General features: G+C 32.6%; 1 protein-coding gene across 17 annotated transcripts in view; it reads left to right on the top strand.

Annotated features, from left to right (window-relative positions):
• The window catches only part of USP15 (ubiquitin specific peptidase 15), a 207,338-nt gene that overhangs the window by 128,033 nt on the left and 52,972 nt on the right, over positions 1-26,333 (top strand). For 10 of the 17 annotated variants that reach the window (XR_012476192.1, XM_074226234.1, XM_074226233.1 and 7 more), the window contains one exon: positions 5,129-5,273. Coding sequence is in view for 14 of the 17 variants with exons in the window: in XM_074226234.1 (XP_074082335.1) it covers positions 5,129-5,273 (145 nt within the window). In the remaining 3 variants the exon portion in view is untranslated. The other 7 variants (XR_012476191.1, XM_074226244.1, XM_074226246.1 and 4 more) reach the window with 7 other exon arrangements.

Below are 26,333 nucleotides of genomic sequence, written 5' to 3'. Positions count from 1 at the left end.
TGGGTAATTTGAAATAAGAGTTAAAAATCTTGAAAAAAAACTTTAAGAAATTTTATCCATTACAGTCTCTCATCTTAGTATAACATATATATACTAAGTTAACTCTAATTACACTATATATACACTTTACATGTCAAGTGATACCAAGCATCTGATGTGGAACAAATTGAAAGAAATTCAACCTGTTTCTAGTAATAGTTTTTCCATTAAAATTTATATCCAATGGAACAAGACTTAAGTAAAAATAAAACAGTAATATTTTGTACCATAGCTTCTAGCAATTACTGCTATTATCAGAGATGATTCCCCCCCCCCCCCATGAACCACCCTTCTCTATATTAAACAAAGAACATGCTTTTTAACTATAAATTGTAAATATGTGTTTAATTTACTTAGGGAAATACTGTGGTGAACTGGTTCCTGGCTGTTAACTAGAGATTAGTATAATTAACATGCTCAGTAAAGGACAGTTATATGTATAATTTATAGACTGTCTTCTCTAATGATGAAAATGGTTTTGACAATCAAATCACAATATAGTAATTGGATTATCTTGGAAACCTCTTTTAACAATTTTCCTATATCTTTGCAGATAATTGTGTTAAAAGAGTTTATTAAAATTCTCACAGCTACCACTGTTTAGTAGTATGTAATTTTCGTATACAGAAGCATATTTTATATTTGTCTGATTTACTGTTATGTGCAGTACTATCAGAATTTCTTTTGACTTAGAGAAATTTTAAATAGAAACTATATTATAAATTAAAATTGTTTGCTTGTAGTTATTTCTTGACCTACTCTTCAATTTCTGAAAGTATATAGCAGTGTGGGGTAGTAGAATTTCAGGTTGATTTAAGCATGACTTTTCAGTGTTAAAATTTGTGAGGATAACCCCTGAATTCTCAAGTACATAAATGAAATTCCATATAGTATTTCAATAGCTAGTGATTTTGTTAACACTTAGATTGTGTGCTAAAATAATTATATGTGATAATTTTGAGTGCGTGATCAGTCTTGTAAAATTCTACACTAATCCAGTATTGTGGTCTTAATTTTTGTCATCTTGAATTATGAAAATTTGTGACTGAATATATTTTCACACATGAAATGCAAAGTGTTTAATTATTTTAGCAAAATTTCATGATGGGAAAAAGGTGCTGAATGTGTGCCAGAATATTTTTTCTTATGAAATTTGGATTTTTTTAAAATGGTAGCTATGCATTCTATATCTAGTTTATATTTAGTATTCCAAAAAATAATGAAATATATGTGTGATATGCTCTTATTATTTTTCGAAAAGTACTCATATCCAATTTTCTGGCCTCTGTGACTTGTCAGCCCAACTCTTATTTTGATATAGTATTGATAGAGATATATTGAATCACACTTTCTCTAAAATTTATTCTTCCACTTTCCATGTACTTAGTATTTTTCAATGATCTATTCATTACAACCTTTATTTGAAAATAAAGACTTGATATCAGTTATAGTGTCTTAGTTTAAAACTAATTTTCTCTTCAATCCTGCCTTTTCCTCTATTCTGTAGACCTATCATCTAATTCCTAGATATTTAAAAAGAACAGTATCATTCTGAAGATCGTGTCTGCCACTTGTTGCTGTACTCTTAATAAACAGAGAAAGTCTTTTCCCTATCACTTGAAATTTTTCCAGTTATATACACAGTAACTTGAAATACACAAGTTCCATTTTCCAAATTGCAGAAGTTTTTATGCAGTCTTAAGTTTAAGTCAGTGAGTTTGCTGCTAAAATTTTAAATTAAAACTGTACTAAGACTTTTGGATTGCCCTGTATAAGACAATGTGGGAAAACTAGAAAGAGCCCTATTCCTGTGATTTGGGAGCTTTGCATTTGTCTTGACTATGAATAATTTGTAGGATAATCCTCACAGGTCACTTAAACACCTTAGGACATGGTTTGTTGTTTTTGTTTTTATAAGTAAAAATAAAAATAGATGGACAGATTGATAGGCAAATAAATGAATGAAGGTTAAATTGGATCTCCAATAGTTCTCTTCAACCCTCACTTTTATGATTACATAAATGGCCTGCTCCATTGCTCCTGTTCAAGGAAATTGCTCATTTTAAAGTAAAAAGTTAAAAAAAAAAAGGTTCTTCAAGATAATCCCTCATTTTATAAGAATCTTCTTTATCCATTGGGAAAGACCTCATAATTCTGCCATCTTGAATATTACAAAAAAGCATTTATATTTTGGAACCAGTACTTTTGATGATTTCAAATTATATAAATTATAGTTTTTGTTTTTGCAAACGTTTTCATTTTAAGTTTTTTTAAAGTATGAATGCTTTGAGGCAAGTAAATCATTTGGGTTTTTTATATGACAAAAAAATAAAGCTGAAGAGGTTTTGCCAATTGAAAACTGATGAATGTAAAGTTAAAATGCATAAAATGATTTAAACCACCACTGGAAAAATAGATCAACTTTATAAAAACTAATTTTAATATATTATTACTATATGTAAAGCTATTAATATACTAAAAGAGTCTTTAAAAATGCAACAACTTGTAAATCATTCAGTTCATTATTGAACTTTTTTTGGCATTGCCTTTTATGAATGAGATTAACTTAAGATGTTATAATAGGAAATGATTAATAATCTTTACTCTTAGTTAATAATCTTTACTCTCAGTATCAGTGTCATAGAATTTTTGCAAATTATTTAATGTGATTTTCTGTAGGAAAAGTAATAACATTTGTAGTTATCAAAAGTTTTATCAATATTTCATGAATGGAATACTTAGATTTAATTCTATAGGACATTCCTTGCCTTCTGGGGAAGCAGTTTTTAAGCTGTCACTAAAACAGACTAACATTTAATTTCAACTCTCAGGAAATCTATTTGTTCATTTCTTAGCACACAAGAAATTTGATTGCATAGCCACCAAAGAAGAGTTCTCATACATCACTGATCTTATAGAGAGAAGGATACATAGCTGAATATATATTTGTCTTTCAGGATTGTGTGTGTTTGTGTGTTTGTGTGTGTGTGTGTGTGTGTGTGTGTGTGAGAGAGAGAGAGAGAGACAGAGACAGAGAGTATCATAGAAAGAAAGGCTACAGTGACATATTTATATTTTCCCATAAATTGTGCCTTGTGACTAGTGAAATTTCATTATGTTGTTATAACAAAATTATATTTTGTTTTTATTAACTTAATGTGTAAAATACAGATATTGTATTTTATGCTGTGCCTAAAACCTATTTTAATATTTAGTAATAATATTAAATGATTTAAACTTACTTAAAACGTTAGCATAATTTAAAATGAATATTACAGCAATTTATTTCATTGTTTTTAAGAATATAATGATTCTAATAATTTGCAAAGAACAGTATATTTGAATTTTTTTTTTGCAAGGCAGTGGGGTTAAGTGACTTGCCCAAGGTCTCACAGTTAGGGAATTATTAAGTATATAGGCCAGAATTTAACTCAGGTCCTCCTGACTCCAGGGCCAGTGCTCTATCTATTACTGCCCCGAATTTTGTTTTTGTGACACTTTTAAAGTATTTGTTTTTTAAAGAGGTAAATTGGTATAACTCTGGCTTCACTTAATTTTCTTGTAGTTAGTGCTTTATTTCTTTCATCTAAATAGTTCATAGGTTTCCCCTAGATATTGCAAGATTTTGACTGGTTCCCTCTAGTGTAATCTTAAGGTTTTTTGTTTGCTTTTCTCCTTTTAATATTAACTTATTTTTAAGAGAACAGAGAAAGATTTCAGCAATAAGGAATACTTAACAGAGGTATAATTCATTTCAGTTCTTAAATTTGCAAAAACAAAGGGGAAAATATGAAATATTTCTTCAAATCTTGGTTATCAACTGCAAGCATGATTTTTAAAAATTAGAACACCATAGATTATAGACTAATTTTTTAAAAATAAAAGTTTTTAATTCATGACTATTCACTCATGACACTGCAATTTTTTTTGTTTGTTTTTGCCATGCTTGCTTTTATGTAATTATATTGTGAATCATGTCCAGGTTTATTCTAAGGTAGAAAAGAATATTGAACAATTGCAGGAATGCCTTGAATACTATCCAAAACTTCTACTGTGAATATTTTATGATTACTAAAGAAGTTTACTCTTATGCAAATGTTTTATTTTTTAAAAAAAAGAGGAATATTTTCTTACTGAATTATTTTCCTTTTTTAGTTTTTTTTTTTGCAAGGCAAATGGGGTTAAGTGACTTGCCCAAGGCCATACAGCTAGGTAATTATTAAGTGTCTGAGGCAGGATTTGAACTCAGGTATTCCTGTCTCCAGGGCCAGTGCTCTATTCACTGTGCCACCTAGCCACCCTACTTTCCTTTTTAAAAATTTCCCCTTGCCATACTTAAGTTTTTATTAGACAATTTTAGACACTTAAGTTTTTATTAGACATTTTTCTAAATCATTCACTTTTAACAAAAAGGCAAATTAGCCTAAAATCAATCATTGTTAAATCTAACAAGCTTGAAGAAAAGGAAAATAGTATATTACTAGTAATGGTATACCTACTTAGAAGTATTTTTGTGCATTCCTGATCATCCCAGACCTTTTCTATATTTCAGTGCTGTATTGTCCTGTCCTAGCAGAGAAACTGTAAATAGAATTTTCAGCTCATCAGGCCAGTGATGTCACAGTGGCCTTGGAATTCTCAGCTCTCACCTGTAACTGAAGCACAATTCTTCCCACTTCTACTGTTCTTACTCTTACAGTAGCAGGATATAAAAGAGACATAGATAAGATGTTCTCTTGCTGCTTGTGGTGTTTAAAATGTAATTGTTTTAGATTTGCTGGATCAATGAAGAATAGGGTTTGCTGTGAAGCTGCTCCAGTTAATCAATGGTAGAAAAATACAGTAGTAGTCTGAATTGGTTGGTGTTATACATGATGCAGTGTTTTTGATGACTATCAAGGGATGTGTGGTGGGTTCATTTTGGCTGGTATTAGATACTTAGAAGTATCTAAGTTAAGTGCTTTTTTAAAAAAATTAAATCAGACCATTTATGTCATATGTCATATAAAGTGCTATATATGGTTTGCAGTCATATGATCCATGAGTTCTTTATTAGCTGCATTATGAAAGATGTTTTGTTTTCTTCCAGTGTGAAAAACTCAAACTATTGTCTCCCATCATACACTGCTTATAAGAACTATGATTATTCAGAGCCAGGAAGAAACAATGAACAGCCTGGCTTATGTGGCCTAAGTAACTTGGGAAATACGTGTTTCATGAATTCAGCTATCCAGGTAGGTGTTTTGAAATGAAATGAAATGAAATGAAATGAAATGAAATGAAATGAAATGAAATGAAATGAATGTACTCTTGGAAATCACTGGTTTTGAATAGTGGAAATAATTTTCAAATTTATGTTCAGTGTTCTAGAATGCATATCACAGCATCATTGCCACACCTGGTTTCAGCAAGTAGGTGATGTGTTATCAGTAGTAGCTTAAGGAATGTTTCACTCAGATATTTATTTAAAAAGAGAAACTATTTTGGTATCTGAAAGCAATCTCAAGATTAAATTTGAACATCTCTTTATACTAAATATAGGTTTGGGTTTTTTGTTTTTTAAGACAGATTTGGAAACCTTAAAGACTATTTTTTCTAGCTATAAATAAATATATTAAATGATATGAAAGATGTTCATAGGAAGAGGTTGTCAGAAGGAAAGAATATAGTATATTGTGTTAAATACCAAAGCCAGTAAAATAAAAACAATGCTAAGTAACATGTTTTTTTAAATGGAAGTGTTTTCCTGACTACCATGTTAAAAATCAAGTTGCTTGAAAAATTTAAACTAAAATTTCAAGCATTCTGTGTTGTAAGAGAGACCTTTTTTTTTCCTTATTCCCTTGGTGTGATGTTTTGTTTCTTCTTCATCTAATATGGGCTATATTACTATCAATCTAAACTTATAAAGAGCATCTTAGGTCTTGATCCTTGAAGAATATATTGAATTAGATGGCCTCTGAAGTCTCTTCCTACTATAGAGACTCTACATGTACACACACAAACACACACACCACACAATATAAGGACTTATTTTTCCCCATTCATAAAATCATAGGAAAAAAGTTATATAGTATATAATTATCTTATATGCTATGTTTCATAATTTAGTATTTTTTGTAAAAACTTAGAATTGATTACTGATTTAGAGTTTTCTTCTTTTGACAGTGCTATCTTATTCTTTCAGGAGATTTGGATTGTATTTTCCTTAAGACTTTCTGAATTCTAAGTCTACATTTTTAGTTTATTTGAGCTGTCAATTTCAATTTGTAAAATTAATCTAACCCCAAAAGAGAGAGACTCAAAAGTTTTGAATAAAAGGTATGACATTTATAAACCACCTATAATTGTCTCAGTGAAATAAGAAGTCCCATCTTCCAACTTTATTCTAGGAGTTTTAAAGCATCTATCATTGATACCCTGATATAATTTCTTCAATTAGATTACCTTCCTGAAAATTTTATTGAGAAAACTGGTATTGAAAAAAATAGGTGGTTAGATTAGGGGGTAGAAGGCTTTTCAATGAAGAGTAAGTTTGTTTGAGTGTTACAGTGACAGGATTTATATAGTATATAACTAAAGGACACAACCCAGCTAGAGGTAAGGATAGGTGATAAAAGAACGTGCAAAAAATGTATATGTCTTATAATTTTACCTAAGATCTTGATGGCACTTACCATAAACTTGTGGCAATTGCTATTACCTTCTTTAGCACTGTAGTGTTCTTGAATCTCCAGTAATGTATAGATTTTGTTTGACACCCCATTGAAGAAATTGTAAACTCATTTTTCAGAAAATTTCTGATTAGCATGAAAAATGCCTTTTTTACTTTTTATTTCATAATACTTTGGAAAATGTTTTGTCTTATTTAAGATAAACATCACAATTTAAACTGCTTGGAAAAGTACTTAAATTATTTTTCATGATTAAAGTGTATTTTCTATCACTTAGTGAATCAGTCTTTAGGAATATGAATACTTTTTTTAATCCATAAAGTCTTGGAATATTCATGTAAGTCAGAATAATCTACAAAGTCTTTTCATGTAAAATTATGATACTCATTTCAGTTTTTATAGTAATAGCTTACATATTTGCAGTGTTTATATATTTTACATCCTTTTAAAAAATATTTCCTATAACTCTTGAAGTATTAGGGCAGACTGATGGGTAAGGATGAGGGTTTGGTGTATTATGATTTGACCTATTTGACAAATGAGGTATTTGAGTCTCAATAAAGACAGTCTTTTTTAAGATCACAAAGCAGTACATGTAACTCTGGGACCAGAACCCAGTTTTTCTGACACTTAACTCTAGTTGTCAATCACTGGGATCAGATTCTTATTAACTTTACATTGTGTAATACTCCACACACTGTTGGTAATGTGTAAATATTATTGATCCAACTCAGTGAAATTTTTGTTGTATACTAGAAATAAATTTAGCTTTTTTGAAATCTTATTTTGAATACATCTTTTACTTAAAAGATGAAAAGCTTCATATTAGCATGAGAGTCTTCCCTTTTTTGTTGTTGTTGTTGTTAATTAAAGGGATCTGAAGGTGTTTGTTTTTTTCCCAGGGCTTGAAAGATGAACTGTTCTTGCTGGATCTCTTAATAATTTGTATTTTAATAATTTACCATATATCTCATTCCATTACAATATGAAACATGAAGGAGGATTCTATTTGTTACTTTAGTGAGAATTCTGAAATAGAAACATGGGATTTTCGGAGTAGAAAGAGAACCTTGACCTACTAGTCCAACCAATACCCAAAAAAGCATCATCTCTTCAGACTACAGCACACAGTTACTCACCTTTGCGTGGAGACCTGGAACTGGGGGAAACATTCCTTCTTCTGAAGGCTTCCTTTGAATTAACTTCCTTACATAGACTTAATTTGATTTTTTTTTGCAGCTTCAGCTCATTGTGCTTTGTTCTGTCTTCCATCTTCTACTCCGAAAAGAATTTATTTCAATCCTCTTTTCCATAGCCAACCTTCACAAATACTTAAAAGATTGCTATGGTGTTCCTCTCTTTTTCCTGTTCTTTAGGCTTACTATCTCTGTTTCCTTTAAGTGATCCTCATAGTGACTTGACCTTCAGGGCCTTCACTATCTGATTGCCTTCAGGTGTGCACACTGCAGTTTATCACTTGTCTTTCCTAAACACCTAGAACTAAACATAATGCTCCAAAGTTGATCTGATCATCATTGTTGAGTACAGTGGGACTATTTCCATCTTCATTCTGAACACATTCTGTAGCCTTTCCTAATGCAGGTAATGATCACATTAGTTTTCTTGGTTTCCATATCATAATCTTGACTCATTGAGCTTATAGTTTACAAAAATTTCATTTTTTCATACTTTTGGCAAGCTACATTTGCCCACCTTTTAATTGTAAAGTTGATTTTTTCAAATCCAAATAAACCTTATGATCTATTAAATTTATTTTTTAAAATTCAGTATGTGTCAAGATCTTATTACATTCTGTCTAGTGTATTAGTTATTTCTCTCAGTGTCGTTTGTCTTTTGTTAAATATGCCATTTTTATTTTTATCCAAGTCATTGGAACAATGTTTAATAGCAAAGGACCGAGAACGTTCCATTGAAAACCTTTTTTCAAGTTAACATTAAATTATTAAGAACTATTCTTTGGATCTGGCTGTTCAGCCAGTTGCCAGTCTAACATTTCAGACTTTACAAAACACTTATCTAAAATCTGGGTATATGTACATCATTCTCCTGATTTACCGTTCAGTAACTATCAGTCAAAAAAAATGAAGTATTTAGTCTTAGCATAACCTATTCTTGATGAAGGCAATGGTGATTGTTTAGAATTAGTTTCCTTTTTGATACATTCACTAATAATCTCTTTCTTTAAAGAGTCAAGAATTTTTCAGAGATCAAAATCAGGATCTCCAGACCACTCTTGACCACTCTTTACAGACTCTTTTCAAATTTTTTATAAATTAGGACACTGTCTCTTCTTCAATCCTTAAACACCTAACCTCTTCTAATAATGGCTCAATAATTACTTGTACCATTTTTTTTTCAGTATTTTGGGATGTTCATCTAGGCTAGGTGATTTTGAATTCATTGGTGGCATCTTAAGTGCTCGCCTATATATATATATCCTTATTTTCCAAATGTATGTTTGCCTAAAAGACAAACTGAGAACTCATACAAGGCAAACACTTACATAGAGGTCAGAAGAAGTGATACAGGGATACTCTTAGCTTGTCTCTGAAAAACTTTGGAATTGATAGTGAGAAATGAGAGATACTGGCATAGATCATTCAGCATGATGTTCCCTCATCAAAAAAATGCTGAACTCTTGAGCAAAGCAGAATTGAAGTAGCTCAAAAGAAACAAGAGAAAGGCAAATTTAGAGCCATATCCACTCCAAATGTTCATTTAAACTATTTGTGCCCTACCAGTGGTAAAACCTTCCAAACTCAGTGGTCTGATCAACCACAGTTGAACACTGTAACTTGACCCCAACACAGTGATATCATTTTGGTTCTCTTTGGGAACAAAAGATAACAACTGACTTCCCTTGACTGTCAGTGTTGTACTAGCATCTTTGTGTTCTGTTCCAATTTAATTCTCTACTTGGTAGAGAAAACAATCAAGATAAAACCTGATTGGTTCTGCTTTCTCTCTATTTCTTGTTAAAAGAAAATCATCTATCTCCCCCATCAGTAGTCCTATTCTGAAAATTTTCTTTTCCCCAGGATAACTTCTGAATTTTCTTTTGTTTTGTTTTGTTTTGTTTTTTACTTGGGGGGAGGAGTGAGAAGTGGGGAGACCAGCCTCCCTTCATTCTGAGTTTTTTGCAATCTTAGCATTATACTTGCAGGACCATACCAGTTTTAAATCCACTTTTATATCCATTACTAGCACTTCAGTATTTTTTAAAATTTTGGTTAGTCTTCATCCACATTATTTGGATTTGCTTGTCATCAGTATTTCATTCTTAAACTACCCACCATTCATGGACTGATTAACTTCTCCTGGAGAATTTTATGTCATAGTAATTCTAGTTGCCCTTTTTCTGAACCCTTTGAAATTTGCTCATGAAAACTAAGGGTGCAAGGTCAAGCTATACAAGGCTTTTCTCTTCACAAAAGAAGGTCACTAATTCCAACATGTAATATTCACTTCCCACATGTCTATTTGAACATATATGCTTATGATAATAGTTGGGTGAATGTGAATTTTATACTATTTTGTAATCTCTTAATATGTGTGTATTTCTCTAGACTCAATAGAAATATTTTCTTTTAAATTTTTTATTTTCTTTTAGCATTTTCAACATTTTAAAGAATTTTTATTTTCAAAGTTAGATCTAAATAAAATATTTTTAAACTTTAATTTATTTTAAAACATTTATTTTTAAAATTGCATTGACTTTAGCTCTTAAAAAGGCTAAAATAGGTGTTATTTGCAGATTTTTGTATTATATTATAATCATTAGCAAAACAGTATTTCCAAACGTCTTCATATCAGTACTTCACATCCCCAGACCTGAGATATGAAGATAGAATAAAGATATGTTTAGGAAGAAATTTTTTTCAGACATGATAATTTCCCTGAATATGACTTACTAGAATATGACTTATTATTATTAGCTGTTTATGTTTTTTACTTTAAAAAATTTTATTACTAAAATGGGCTTGAAGATGTAATTGTACACTTAATTAAATCTAGCAGTACGTTTTCCATGTGAAAAATATATTTTTATTGCATTTGTATTTATTGTATGTGGTGGGTGGGAACACCTATTAGTGGGTTTGTTAACTTAGCTTATCATCATCTCTATCTTAAAAACAACTAAGTCAATATCACTATCAAGACTCTGAAATAACTGATCTTCTAGAAATTTTAGTATGATGTGGCATTACTATTATTGCTAGCTAATCCATATTGGTAATAAGGAATTTTTGAGAGTAAATAATATACTATATGAATCAGTGTAGAGCATCACAGACTAAATTTCTATGTAGGTAACTTCACAGTAATATCAGTTGCAAAATTTTCCCATCCTTGAATAGCCCCTATAAATTTTTTTTTCTGGTTCTTCAGTGCTGAGAACAGATAGCTGAATATTTTTGCTATGTAATAAGATTATAATACAGTTTTTAAAGTTTTGGTACACTGACAAATTTAATTTCTAGAAAATGAGAAACCTTATTTTCAGGTGTGGAAAGCTATTTTAGTTTGAATTAGGCAGATTAAATCATGTATCATTCTTCAATCTCACATAATGACTCATATAGGGGAAGAGAAAGTTTCCCTTTAGAAGACTAAGATATCCATGGATCCATTTCCAAAGGGAGGCAGCACATTCCAATATATGGTTTTTAAAAACCAATTTGTTGAACAATTTAAAATTCTTTGAAGTGTTTTTAGGCATGGTTTAAAAGTCAAATGTTTATCATGAATTTTATTACACATTCCATTCCTTCCTATATGTCAAAAACCACCAATCTGTAGCAATACTTTATTTAATACAAAATTTTAACAACTTAAAACCAATGACCTATTATAAAGAAATTTATTCTAAAAAATAATTTAACTCAAATATTGCCACTCTCAGGATACCTAAATAAATTGTCCTTCCTCAGAACTCCTGGGTGCTGCGATACATTTAGAAATAATTCTTATTTTACATGTATATTTTGAAGGAAACTGTCATCATTTAGATTATTTTGTTAGGCTTAATGCTGAATATCAAAATAGATTTAAAATATTCATGTTAACAACTGGACTTCTGGGTATTTCTGTTTCACAGAAGTATAAAGTGAATGACTTGATCTGGCAGTAGGACAACATTATTCCTAGATGACTCTTAGAAGAATATTTTTGGAAGCAGTGGACTAACTATAGTATGGGGGAGATTGAACTTCAATAGTAATGACATGTCTTTTATTACTAAAGGACTCTGTTTTAAGATATAAGAAACAAATAAATCCCATGAAGAATTATTTTTAGTCTAATCTTGTTTTTTTCCCCTTAATTAAGACAGGAAATCTTTCTATAATGTATATCAACTTAATACTGTTCTCCCCAAGCTACTAAAAGAATTTTTTTCTTTTATTATTTAATATTGGATGTTTTAATTTTTTCATTATCTTTACAATTTAATGTGATATAAATAGTAATATGGATCACAGCAAATATTTTAAAGAATTCCTTGGCATAATAGTTGTATATCTATATTTTCCTATAAATAGCAATTTAAATTTTGTTGAAGATACTCTTATACCGCTCTCAAATATGGAATCATAAGAAAAAATAATCTTAGATGGCCTTATCTACCACCAGTTGAGATTTTAAAAAATTTTTTGTTGGGATCATTTAGGGAAGGTGTGAGTTTCTTAGTCATAGGTGAAATTAAATGACAGACATTGGAACTTCAATTGTGAGTGGCATAAAATATCAGCAAAAATATTATAAAGTAAATTAAATAGAACCAGATTCTTTCAAATCAAGGAGGTTTGAACCCTATAAACCTCATTTATGATTCTGGTTCATTCTTTTGCTATCAAAGATGACCAAAATGCCATCACTTTAAGTCTCATTTGTAAAGCACATAGAATGTGCTTTACATGGTCTCAAACAACTTAGTAATATTAATCATATTTTGTTTCATCATATAAACTTTTGAAGTATATTTATCATTTGAATTAGAACTGGAAATGAAAATGAAAGCCAGAAGTCTTCAAAAGTAGCACAACTTGCCATTTGGAATCATCTCTGAAAATCACATTTTATAATTTTGATTAAAAAGATTATCCTCATCATTCTTGAACACTTTAAATAAATGTTATGTACATTCTTTGGTTAGCTACATTTAAAGTTTTTAGGATCTGGAATATCCATTTGTTTATTTTTATAAAGGCAAAATTATTCAGACTCCTGCTATATTTTTTAGATATATACTTGTCAACTATATATCTGTCATTCAAAAATAACATTACCTAGATTACAAAAATGAATTGAGTTATGATAAGCCATTATATGTTCTTTGTGAGAATTTCATTTCTAATTCATGAATATATATTTATTTATATAAGTCAGTGTATATAATATATATTCATGTACATTATATATATATATATATATATATATATATATATATAGATATATATATATATATATATATATAATGAAATGAAATTCCCACAAAGAACATTTATATATGGGAAGATAGATAGATATAAGACATCTCAAAGTTTTATTCCATTGTATGCTTTTGTAGCTTTTTTCTATTTACTAAGCTATAGGAAAGAAAGGACTATTTATTCAGCTCTTTTATGTTTGGTTCTTTAGAGAGTAGCTTACCACACTACCATGCATACCACTTAACTCCATTTGATTTAATGCCCTAGCTAACCTCTTCATATGTCCAGCCTAGTAATGCTTGATGTAGATGTATAATGAACTTGACTCTGTTGCAGAACTTCTTTGAAAAAGTTTGTATTGCTTTTATGAGCTCTTTGTAGAATTCAAATTGTCAAAAGCCATTAAATATTCTTTGTTGGAATTTCATTTCTAATTCATATAATCTTTCACAATAAAAACATTATTCTTTTATATTTTTAAGTATGCTTTTTAAAAAATTTTTTAGATTTTTCAAGGCCATAGGGTTAAGTAGCTTGCCCAAGGCCACATGCCTAAGTAACTATTAAGTGTCTGAGGCCAGACTTGAACTCAGGTACTCCTGACTCCAGGGCCAGTGCTCTATCCACTGCGCCACCTAGCCACCCCTAGCTTTTTAAAAATCTTAAAAGCATTTTGGTAGGTATAAAACTACTCTGATGTCTCATTGTATTGCTTATAACCATGGGTTTCTGAAGGTTATGCCAGTAGATCACAATATCAAGGAGGAAGAGCTATGAGGACAGGCTCAAGGTTAGAGTGTGTCCCCTTAGTGAGACCTGTGTAGCTGAGTACAGAAAGCTCTTGTAGAAGGTGTTGTGTTCTTTGACTGTGGCGTGGTAGAGCTAAACCTCAAAGGTGACCTTCAGGTTTTGGTATTTGTTAAGTTCCTAGCCAAGAACTGGCTACACCCTAGTGATATAACTTGGAAAAGAGGACTATTCCTGTTCTTAAGGAGCTCATACTCCACATATAGATCAGATATGGAATGGCTCAGTTTTCCTTAACAAGCATTGCAGTTTCCTTCAAGGGAAGGAACAGTCCATCACCATTGAGAGGATGAGTCACCCATGAAAAATTTAACTGTTGTACTCTGTATAAGACTTTATTGAATAATTAGAAAGTTGACATAACCTCTAGAAGAACAGAACTTATATCAGTATTGAATTGGCTCTATAAATGAAACCAGAAAACATAAAGAAAATAGCATGAAAATAGAAGGCTAGTCCTTGGATTAATCTCAGTCTTCTGAGGAAAATAATAGAATGTATTTCATTGTTCACCGAAAAGCAGTGAGAAATATAATTTCAGTGAACCATTTAATCAGCCTCCTTCATAATGCATAAGAGCAAAAAGCACAAAGACAATAGTTGTGAACCATGCACCAACATTTACTTCAAGGAAAAAAGAAGTAGAAAAATACCATGAAAAACAAGCAGACTTCCCAGCTTAAGGCAGACATACGTACAGTTTCATGTTCAGTGACTTCACTTTGGACTCAGGAAATTCTGGCAAAAACAATGTGTTGAACATGGGAAAATTAGGTGATTTCACTGTGGTCTTTTATTAGGGGCAGGACTTGAAGCCCTAGGTCTCCCTGACTCCATTGCTATCCTGTTGGCCTTGAAATGTTTGATGGAAGTCTTTTAGAATAAGCGCCATCAAAAACTTTGTAGCATACAAGTAAAAATTTACACCAAATTAAAAGGATGAAGACAAAAAAGAAGACACTGTGTACACTTAAACACCTCCTACCTTACCAGTTTAAAAGTTTTGTCTCTGAACAAATGAGAAATGTATAAAAATAAAGATGTTGACTCTCATTATCACCATATCTTAGATAAATATAACTCATATAAAATATTCATCAGAACAAAGAGGCCAAAAAGAAAAGGCTCAGCCAGTCAAAAAAAAAAAAGTTTAATCTCTTTGCCAAGCAGAAATATATAATAACCAAGGACTATATAGCCTCAAACTACAAGCTTATTTTCAAAAACATTGCACAAGTGATTAAGAAACAAAGATGGTATCCTCTCATAAAACAAGAGCAAAGAAAAAAATTAACCTGAGGACATCTTGATATGAGAACCAATTGAACCAGTTATAAGAATAATTAACAAAAGTGGGAAGATGACAACAAATATGAAGATTTTATTCTTTAACTTTTTCATTATAATTCAATAAGCATCAATTAATATAAACATTTCCTTATACAAAACATATACAAAGAGGATTGTACATAAAAGTACATCTCTATAATATGTAGCTTGCTGATTAGTTAGTCCATAACTAACTAATGCAATTCCAAAGTTGTCCTGATTGTTATTCTTTTCTCTTTTGGGAGTCAGCATCCAGCATCTAACCCTCAAATTCTTCTCATCACCCAACCTCTATAAGAAATAATAAAGGTAAACAAAAGAACTCTACATGTTGGCCGTTCTGAAAAATGTATGTCTCATCCTGCACCTCTAGTCCATCACAGATGTTAAGGTGAAAAACTTATTTTATTATTGGACTTCTAGAGATGTGGTTTTATCCCTTGAATAGATGATTGTTCTTAGGTCCTTGACAGGTGTTTTTCTTTACAGTGTTAACATGCATGTGAATTGTTTGTTTAGTTCTCATTTTTCTTTATCACTTCATGCAAGTCTTTCCAGATTTCCCTTAATCTTTCCCTTTCATTTCTTATGGTATAGTAATATTCCATTGCTATCAAATACCACAATTTATTCAGCCATTCCCTACTTGTTGGGAGTATACCCTCTTAGTTTCCAATTCTTTGATATAAAAAATATGTATGTTTTTACATAACCATTCTTTATCTTTTTTAATCTCTTTGAGGTATATAGCTAGTGTTGGTATTACTATGTCAAAGAGTTTGGAAGTAGTCTTCCAAATTGTTTTCATGAATGACTAGACCAAATTCATAGTTCTCTACATAGTACATTAGTTCCATAGTATATTAATGTGCCTGCCTATCCTCTTATATGTCCTCTCTAACAATTTTAGTTTTCCTTTTGTCACTTTTAATTTCCATTTTTCCTATTAGTGATTTTTAATTTTTTTCATATTTATCTCAGTATTGTTTTTCATCTTTTGAGAAATGCCTGTTGATATCATTTGAGAAATGGTTCTTGTACCTCTATTTCTACCCTTTGATTATCAGCCCTTTTAAAAAAAAAGTTTTCTTCAGATTTTCCCCAGATAATTATTTCACTTTTAATTCTAATGACATTGATTTTATATATGCAAAAGCTTTCTAACTTTATACAATCAATTGCTGCATTAGATCTTCTCTATCCCTTGTTTCATCAACAACTCTTCTATAAATAGTATTTCATTCTCTACTCCACTAATTTGGTTATGATATGAATTGTTATATCTAGTTATATATCTGTTTAGAGACTTATTTTGGTATATGGCATTAAATACGTTCATCTAAACTTAATTTCTTCCAAAATAGTTTTTAGTTTTCCCAGATTGATTTCCTTATAAGTGTTTCCCTAGTTTTTATCAAATTCTGTGTTAATAAATTCTTTTGTTTCTGGATCTTGTATTTCTAATCTGATTGAATAACCAGCTTTAATCATTTTCAGTAGTACCGAGTAATTTTGATGATTACTACTTGCTGTGTTGTGTTTTGTTTTGTTTTATTTTATATGAGGGAATAAGGATTCAGGGTCATAGGAACTGCTATCAATTTGATTTGGATTTGGATTTGAACTAAATTCAAGTGCTCTATCTACTGTACCACCTACCTGCCCCAATGATTACTACTTTGTAGTATAATTTTAGATTTTGTTATACTGCCTGGACCTCTTTGAGATTCTTAACCTTCTATTTGTCCAAATAAATTTTTTTCTCTAGCTTTTTAAAGTAACTCTTTCATGATTAGATATTTCTTTGTGTTCATAATTATTTTAAGCAACATTGCAATTTAAAAAAAATTTGCATGCCTCAGCCATGAGCAGTTAATTTTTCTCAGATTATCTAGTTTGATATATTATTTATTTCTGTAAGTAGTGTTTTGTAGTTTTGTACGCATGATTACTGTGTATCTTGGCAGATACATTCACAAATACTTTATATATAATTCATTTTATAGTTATTTTTAATGGCTTTTTTATTTCTTCTGGATTTCATTGTAATACACAATAAAACTGAAGATTTTTGTGGATTTATTTTATTTTATCCTCGAATGTCCCTAAAATGATTAGTTGTTCCAGTTAGTTTTTTCACTTGGTTTCTCTGTTTTTTTAAGTAAACTATATAATCTGCAGAAGTTTGTTTGCTCTCTGCTTACATTTTACTCAATTTTTGTGTCCTATTACTATAAAACTAGCACTTCTAGAGCTATTCTTAAATACAAGTGATGATAATGACCATGCTGGCTTTACTCACATTTAGAAAGATATTTAGCCCTCCATTACTTAGAATACTAGTATGGGGTTTATATACTGTTTATCACATTCAGAATAGTTTGATATATTGGCATTCCTTGTACTTTGAATTTGATATAATTTTCTTTTTGAATCCATCTGGCCCTAGAATTTTTTCCCTTGGGTAGTTCATTTATAGTTTAATTCAATTTATTGTTTTTCTGCTATTTTTTTTACTTTTTTATTTAATATTTATTCTCATTTTGTGCAAATAATGTTTTTTATACATTAATAAAATATCCTTGTTTAAGAGTAAATGAAACACCCCCTCCCACAAATATAGACTCGCTTGAGCGATAAAGTAAAGGGGAGAGAAAAAAATTAAAATTAAAAAAAATAGTAATAATTGTAGGTATGGTCATGTGGCGCAATGAACAGAACACCAGCCCTGGAACCATGAGCACCCAAGCCCACATCTGGCCCCATACACCCAACAATCACCCAGCCGTGTGACGTGCAAGCCACCTGAACCCCACTGCCCTGAAAAAAAACAAAAAAAAGAAAAAAAAGACCCAAAATAAAATAAAATAGTAATAATAGTAGGGGTGGCTGGGTGGCGGACAGAGCATTGGCCCTTGAGCCAGGAACACCCAGGTCCAAATCCGACCTCAGACGCCCAAACGATCACCCCGCTATGCAGCCCCAGGCAGACCACCCAGCCCCATTTGCCCTGCACCCCCCAAATAATAATAATAATAATAATAATAATAATAAAATTGTGCTTGAGTCTTTGTTCCAACACTAACCTCTGTCACAGGTGGATCACATTCTTTATGATAAGTCCATGGCAAAAGTTACTTCCATATTTTTCCACCGTTGCCATTGCTGATCACAACTCCCTCCTTTTGTATTTCTCCACTACCATGTACTATATTTTCTCTCTCCTTTCACTCTGACTCTGCTATAGGGCAGCTGAGTGGCGCAGCAGACAGATCCCCAGCTCTGGAGCCAAGAGGCCCCAAGCCCCAATACCACCCCTTAGGCCCAGCATCCACCTGGCCCTATGGTCCCAGACAGGCCTTTCAATCCCAGCCCCTTGCAAGAGGTAAAAAAGAAAATGTGTTATAGCTGACCACTTCCCCCCAAGGTCCATCCTCTCCTCCATCACTCACATCACTTCCCTTCCCCTGTTCCCCGCTTCTTACTCCAGATGTCTATACCCCATTGAGTATATATGCTGTTTCCTCTCCTAACCACCTCTGATGAGAGCAAAGGTTCCTTCATTCCCCCTTGCCTCCCCCCTTCCATATCATTGCAATAGCTCATTGTAATAAAAAAAATCTTACGTGAAATATCTTGGACTATTCCCCCTCTCCTTTTTCTTTCTCTCATTCCATTTCCCTTTTTTTCTATTGACTCCAGTTTTACACCATATTTGATCTTCGAATTCAGCTTTCTCCTGTGCTTCAACTGTAAAAGCTTCCTCTACCTGCTCTATTAACTGAGAAGGTTCATATGAGTATTATCAGTGTCATTTTTCTATGCAGGAATACATGCAGTTCATCCTCATTAAGTCCCTCATATTTCCCCCCTCTCCTCCAATCTCCATGCTTCACCTGAGTCCTGTATCTGAAGATCAAACCTTCTGTTCAGCTCTGGCCATTCCAAAAGGAACCTTTGAAATTCCCCTGGTTCATTGAAAGTCCATCTTTTTCCCTGGAAGAGGACATTCAGCATTGCTGGGTAGTTCATTCTTGGTTGCATTCTAAGCTCTTTTGCCTTCCGGTATATTGTATTCCAAGCCCTACAAGCTTCCAATGTAGTTGCTGCTAAGTCCTGTGTGATCCTGACTGCAGCTCCACGATATTTGAATTGTGTCCTTCTGGCTGTTTGTAATATTTTCTCTTTGACTTGGGAGTTCTGGAACTTGGCTATAATCTTCCTAGGGGTTGGTTTTTTGGGATCTCTTTCTCTGGGGGATCGGTGGATTCTCTCCATTTCTATTTTGCCCTCTGCTTCTACTAGAATATCAGGGCAGTTTTCCTGTAGTAATTCTTTGAAAATGATGTCAAGGCTCTTTTCCTGATTGTGACTTTCAGGTATTCCAATAATTTTTAAATTATCTTTCCTAAGTCTGTTTTCCATATCAGTTGTTTTTTCAATGAGATATTTCACATTTTCTTCTAATTTTTCATTTTCTTGGTTTTGAAGTATTGAGTCCTGGTTTCTCGTAAATTCATCAATCTCCCTGAGTTCTGTTCTTTGTGGGAAGGATTTGTTCTCCTCAGAGTTTTCTTATCTCTTTTCCCATCTGGCCAATTTTGCTTTTTAAAGCATTCTTCTCCTCAATAACTTTTTGAACTTTTTTATCCATTTGACCTAAGCTGGTTTTTACCATGCTACTTTCTTCAGCATTTTTTTGGATTTCCTTGACTAGGCTGTGGACTTTATTTTCATGTTTTTCCTCCATCTCTCTCATTTCTTTTCCCAGTTTTTCTTCTAACTCCCTCATTTGATTTTCAAAGTCTTTTTTGATCTCTGTCATAGCCTGAGCCCAATTTCTGTTTTTCTTGGAGTCTTTAGATGCAGGAGCTTTTGCTTCTTCATCTTCAGACTGAGTATTTTGATCCTTCTTGGGCTCATATGCAAAATATTTCTCAATGTTCTTCCTCTTGTTTCTCTGCTTGCTCATTTTTCTAGCCTGGGCCTGGTTTTGGGGTGCTTCCTGAGCTTTTGGGACACTCCCACAAGGGTCTCAGTGTGTGAGGCTCTGTTCTCCCTCCTGGTCTGTGAATGACCATATTGCACCCCTTCTGCCACAGGGCTGAGGTGGGGGGGGGACTAGACTGGGATCAGGGTCTGAATGTGGTCAGAGCCCCAGAGTCCTGTTCCAGGGGCAGAGGACAGAGCTCAGCAGTCTCTCTCTCTTCACTCCCCTCCCTAGGTTCAATGGGCTCATGCCCTGAGGACTCCTGCTTACCAGCTCTGCCTGCTTCTGTTCCTGGAACTGGGCTGCACTGGCCGTGCTGCTTGCTGTGTTCCCTGAGGACTCAGCTTCACATGCTCGCTCTGGCAGAGGCCCCTGCTGTTTCCCCAATTTGTGCCTGGTGTTCCCGAGGGTGTAGCTCAAGAAACTCCCCCACTGCTGTGAGCTGGGGCTGCCTCCAGGAGGCTGAAGTTCTTTCGCTCTAGTGGGATGCCCCTCCAACCCTGGGGAGCAGAGCCTTTCTGCTCTTTTCCAGGTTACCTTGAGTAGAAGAGCTGCCTCATTGGATCCCTTTGTGGGTTCTGTCTCTCGAAAATTTAGTTAAGAGTCCTTAGCTTATAAGTTTTATGAGAGAGAGCCTAAGACAGGATCCACTCTTGTCGCCATCTTGGCTCCGCTTCCGTACTATTGGTTTTTTAAATGATCCGTTTCTTTTTCTGTTAATTTGAGCATGTTATATTTTAGAAAATATTCAGTCCATTTCTTTTATCTATGTATTAATGAATAAAATTGTTTCTGTTTATTTTATCTTGATTTGTTGAGAATTTTATCATTCTAAAGGATTTATTGCTTTCAATATTGGTAGTCTTGTATTTTGATTATCAGAATTTCTACTTTGGTGTTTTGTTGATATTTTGATTTGTTGCTTTTCTTTTTTTTATAGTAAACCCAATTGATGGATCTCCTCCTTTCTTTAAAAAAATGTTTAATGAAATAAATTTTCCCTAAGTTTTTTCTTTGATGAATTATTTCTATAATTTAGTCTTTTATCCACTAATTCTTCAGAATTAATTAATTCACCATTTAAGTTTTGATCTTTTCTGTACACATGCTCTTTGTTGATTATAATTTTTGCATTATGATCTTTAATGTATTTGTTATTTTTATTTCTTTTTGCTTTCATGAATTTTTGTCATCTGATAAATGATTTATATGATTGCTGTGCAAAAAGAAGAAATATGTATATTCCTTTCTATTCCCATTCATTAATATCCAGAAAACTATTATATTTAAGTTTTCCAAAATTCTATTCAGGTTCTTGACTTCTTATTTATCTTTCTGTTAGGTTTGTCTAGGTATAAAAATGATGTACTAAGAGGCCCCTAACTATTTTACTTTCTATTTTTCCATATCATTTGATGAACTTTTCCCCTAAGTATTTATTGGGGGGGGGGGCAGCAACTAGTGGAGAGAGCACTGGCCTAGGAGTCAGGGGGACCTGAGTTCAAATCCAGCCTCAGACACTTAATAATAACCTAGCTGAAGGACCTTGGGCAAGTCACTTAACCCCATTGCCTTAAATAAATAAAAAAAAATTTACAGTGTCTGTGTGTGTCTGTGTGTGTACATGCCAATAATTTTCCAGTGTCTCTGATAAAGCATAATGCAGTTTTCTTGCTTATCTCATAACCATGTGTGTTATTACTGTAACTTTATATGAAATCATAATTGCTTGCTCTTCGTTTTTGTGACATAAGTTGTTCTAGCTCTTCATTCAAGTGTCTTATAAAACAGGGAGGTGTGGTACAATATCTGGTTTTAAACTTGAATTCAAGACCACCTGAGTTCAAATCCTCTTTTAGTCACTTATTCACTGATTAACCCTGGACAAGTCCCTTTGACCTCTCTGTCTCATTTTCTTCATTTATCAAATGAGGATAAAAATATCACTATCTTCATAGGGGAGAACAACTACAAATTAAATATATTAAGCACTTTGTAAATTTTTAAAGTGTTAAATAAATTAAAGATAGTGTTATTTTCTATTATTGTAAATATTATAGTGTTGTCTTATACTTGATCCTTTCTACTAATCTTTGTCCATTTTATAGTTGCTATTTCCTGGGTGTAATTGTTCATTGTGTATTTTCCTCGCTGTCATTTCTTTGTTTACTTCCCCCCCCTCTTTTTCCATGCCTTTCTTTACAAAGAAAAAAATAAAGATAATGAATCTGAGCAATCTGTATTTTAAGTAATCTATTTTCTAATGCTACTCTTCTCTTCACCTTGAGACCATAAATCACTACTTTATATTTAAGATTGTTTTAATTCCTTCTGTAAATATAGTTCAGTAACATACTCTTCCTGTGAGTTTATTCACTTGTTCAGCCTTATATTGTCTAGTTAAGAAAAAATATGGTTCTTCACTTTTTTCCAGCTAACCTATCCTCCAAATTTGTGTGTTCTTAGGTATCCCAATTATGAGGAGAAACAGTTAATCCTTTCCCCTTCTTTACTCATATCTTCTTTAATGTATTTTTCTCTTAAGATCATTCAGATAGAATAAAACGTATCCTAAGACCCTGTTTGTCTTTGACTCTTGAAGACAGTAGGGTTTTTAACAGATTTTTTTTTTTCTCCTATTAGAATATAAGTAAAGCACCAATCTTTAGTTCTTTCTAGTTCTCCAAATGTATTCACCTTTCTAGGTTTCACTTGACTATTGAGTTTTTGTTTCTTAGTTTTTACTTTATTGCAAATACTAGAAAATCTCCTAAAGGTGCTTTTTTTCATCCCCTATGTGGGATTATACAGTTCTGCAGAATAAATTTTGTCTTTCCATTTATTGTTTCCCTTTTGGAATGTCTGTCCTTTATTAATAGTTTTAGCATAGCCCTATAGATCCTGATTGTAGCTTCTTGTGTTTTTGGACTCTTAGGTTATTTGTTATTTTTTACTTCACACTAGTAATTCCTCATTTAGACTCTTTTTTTCAGTTTGCCCTCTGCAATAAACCTGCATGAAGCTATTTTGTTTTGCTTTTGATTTCTTGAAATATATCCATATTTTTTGTTTGGTCATGGTTTCTTGAGAGTCTTAGTCTTAAAATAACTTCTCAAACTTTTCTCAGAGTTGTTGTTGTATCCTTGAATCAGTGAGTTCTTTTCATTTTTTTTTTTTTTTTGAGGAGGTGGGATGTGGAACAAATTCCATTATTTTGGTAAGATTTTTCCACCTTCACATTCTTGCTGAACTAAATAATGAGTTTAGCTCCTTTGTTAACATTCACATCTCCATCTCAACCAGAAAACCAGCATATACATATATATATATATATATATATATCCAGAGTAGAACTTTGATTTTTGTAATCTAGTACTTAAGTGCCTAATAATGAAGGAGAAATCAAAACTTAGGTTAGCAAGAGTTGTAGAATCTGACTGATGCATAAAGTCCTCTATTCTAGAAGAAATCAAGGTTTTTGAGGAACTCAAAAATAAGATTTCAAGACATCTCAAAAGAGAATAAGCTAGCAAAAGAATGCAGTAAATATTAGCATTATTTATCTACAAAAGATTCCTGAGAAGAGAAGCAACTATCAAGTCATATACATACTTTCTTATCTTTTAGTTTTTATGAAAATGATCTGCGCAGCCCTTGATTTAAAAAAAAAAAGAATGAGCCAGGGTAGCTTTTATAGATAACTTCCATAGTCACAGTGTTGACACTGGTTTATTGTTAATCATAAAATATATTTGATTCAGCAGATCAAATTGCAACATTAAAGGTTGTCATCAATGAGATGTCAGGTATGCATTCCTGTATATTGTGCAAGATTCCTGCACAAATTCAGCAATAGGAATAACTTCATTTTATGATTCAGTTTTCATAATTAAGACATGCATCAAGAAGACACATGATGTTCAAAATTTTCTTTGGGTTACAAAACATATTCAAATAAGAGATATTCCCAGATGGGGGTGAAATAATTTTTATTAAAACCCATATTTTCATAATGTGATCATGCATTATGCTTATTCATCTTTTCCAAGAATTAATGATGAAGCATTTGCTTCTGCCTCTAGCCAAAGAGGTATATTGAACTACAGGTATAGAATTAGGCATGCATTTTCAGATTATAGTCAGTATGTTGTTTTGTTTGACTGTTCTGATTTGTTATAGGGGAGCTTCTCTGCTCTAAAGGACAAATAAGAAATGATAGTGTTATGGGAAACGCATCCATAAAATGTTTACAACCATTCGAGACCTAGACCTAGACCATAAATCTATCATGTATCCTGTAACTTGGAAGGGCTCACTACAAATGGACAATAAGCAGGTGGAAGAGTGACCCACAAGAAGAGAAGGCCAGGGAGAATTAGTGGAATTGCACAGCATTCAATGAATCTTGTTTATTGACGTACAAGTCATACCCATTTCAGTTATTTTATGGCTCTTCATGAGATGATAAATTAATTACAGAGAAAATCAAAGTAATACAGATGACTCACTGGCTCATGGAGAGATACATTATACTTTTACATAAATGTCAATACATTATCAATGATGATTTGAATGTGAAAAGTAAGCATTTAAAAACTTAAAAATTTTTATGATTGAAAAGCAGGAGTATTTTCATAGTATCCTTTTAAGGTACTGTCCTAAATTATTTCTTTTCCCTACCATACTCTTAGAAAAAGGTGTCTGTCTTCACACTCCACTGTCTTGTTGACCCCCTTTTAATTTGGAATATAATTCTAGCCCAGCATCAAAGCAGCTTTTTCCAAGTTTAAATTAGAGTGTAAGCTCCTTGGGAAAGCTAGGTGGCACAGTGGATAGAGGACCAACCCTGGAGTCAGGTGGACCTGAGTTCAAATTCACTTAATGATTGTCTGTGTGACCTTGCTGAAGTCATTTAACCCTAATGCCTCAAGTTTAAAAAAAAGTTAGCTTCTTGAGCAGGAAGTACTCAACTGCTATATTTATATCTCCAGATCCAGGTCTAGCACATTTATCATAGTAGGCATTTATCCAAGAACTATATAGTATTAAAATTAGAAGGGGGTAGGAGGAACTTCCCAGTTCTCTTCTTTTTTGAACTTTGCAGTATTTGACAGTCTTGCACTTACTTCCTAGATACTGATTCCTCCTTGGGTTCTTTCAGTGTTATATTCTTGATTTGTCTGTTGGACATTTGCTAGGTCATCATCCATGGCTAACCCCACCCCCCCTTTTATGGATGCACTCAAGGGTTCTGACCTGGTAGTCCTCTTTTCTCTATATTTTATCTCTTGGTGATATCATCTGTTCATACAGTTTCCATTATCTAATACAGATGACTCCCAAAATCTATATGCAATATACCTACCTTCCCAACTTAGCACTTAGATGTTTATAAGTTTGTTCCCTAAAGGGTGACTACTCTCAGGTTTTGAAGGTATTATGTAGGTCCCTATTCATAAAACTAGAGATCACAGGCTCCTCCAAGTATACTTACTCAGCCAATAAATGCATCTCCTTCAAAACAGAGTCATTTACTAAGTTTACAGACGAGTAATAGAAACTATAAATTGTTCTCCCCATAGATAAACCCAGGGTTCACTCTTCTACAATTAGAACATCAATGGAAAGAATGGACATAAATTTAGAATAAACATGTAGGACATAAATTTAGAATAAACATGTAGGGCTAGGAACACATGTAAGGAACATAAGTGGCCAAGGCAACTCATCCTTAAGTGCTCCAGTGTCTTGCAAGCTCCTATCTGAGCATTACCTCTCAGCTGCTCTTCCAGAGATGGCACAGTCCTTGACTGCACGAGCCTAGATTTGCCCACAATCCGTAAGGGGACTGTCTTTTCTGATGTTAGAATTCTTGGTTCTTGAAGTGACCTCCTATCTTGATGCAGTTGTTCTGTGTCTGTCTTTCTGTAAAATGTCTTTGTTCCCTACCTCAAACTGCTCAGTCCACTTAGTTCCTTCCTACTAGAGAAAATTCAATTTAGTATGAGCAAGTCATTCCAATGGATAGAGCTTTGGAGTCTG

The sequence above is a fragment of the Macrotis lagotis genome, chromosome 2, assembly GCF_037893015.1.
Source record: "Macrotis lagotis isolate mMagLag1 chromosome 2, bilby.v1.9.chrom.fasta, whole genome shotgun sequence".
NCBI classification, from domain to species: Eukaryota; Metazoa; Chordata; class Mammalia; order Peramelemorphia; family Peramelidae; genus Macrotis; species Macrotis lagotis.
Note: the sequence above shows the minus strand (reverse complement) of the source record. Positions and strands in the feature narration are given on the sequence as shown.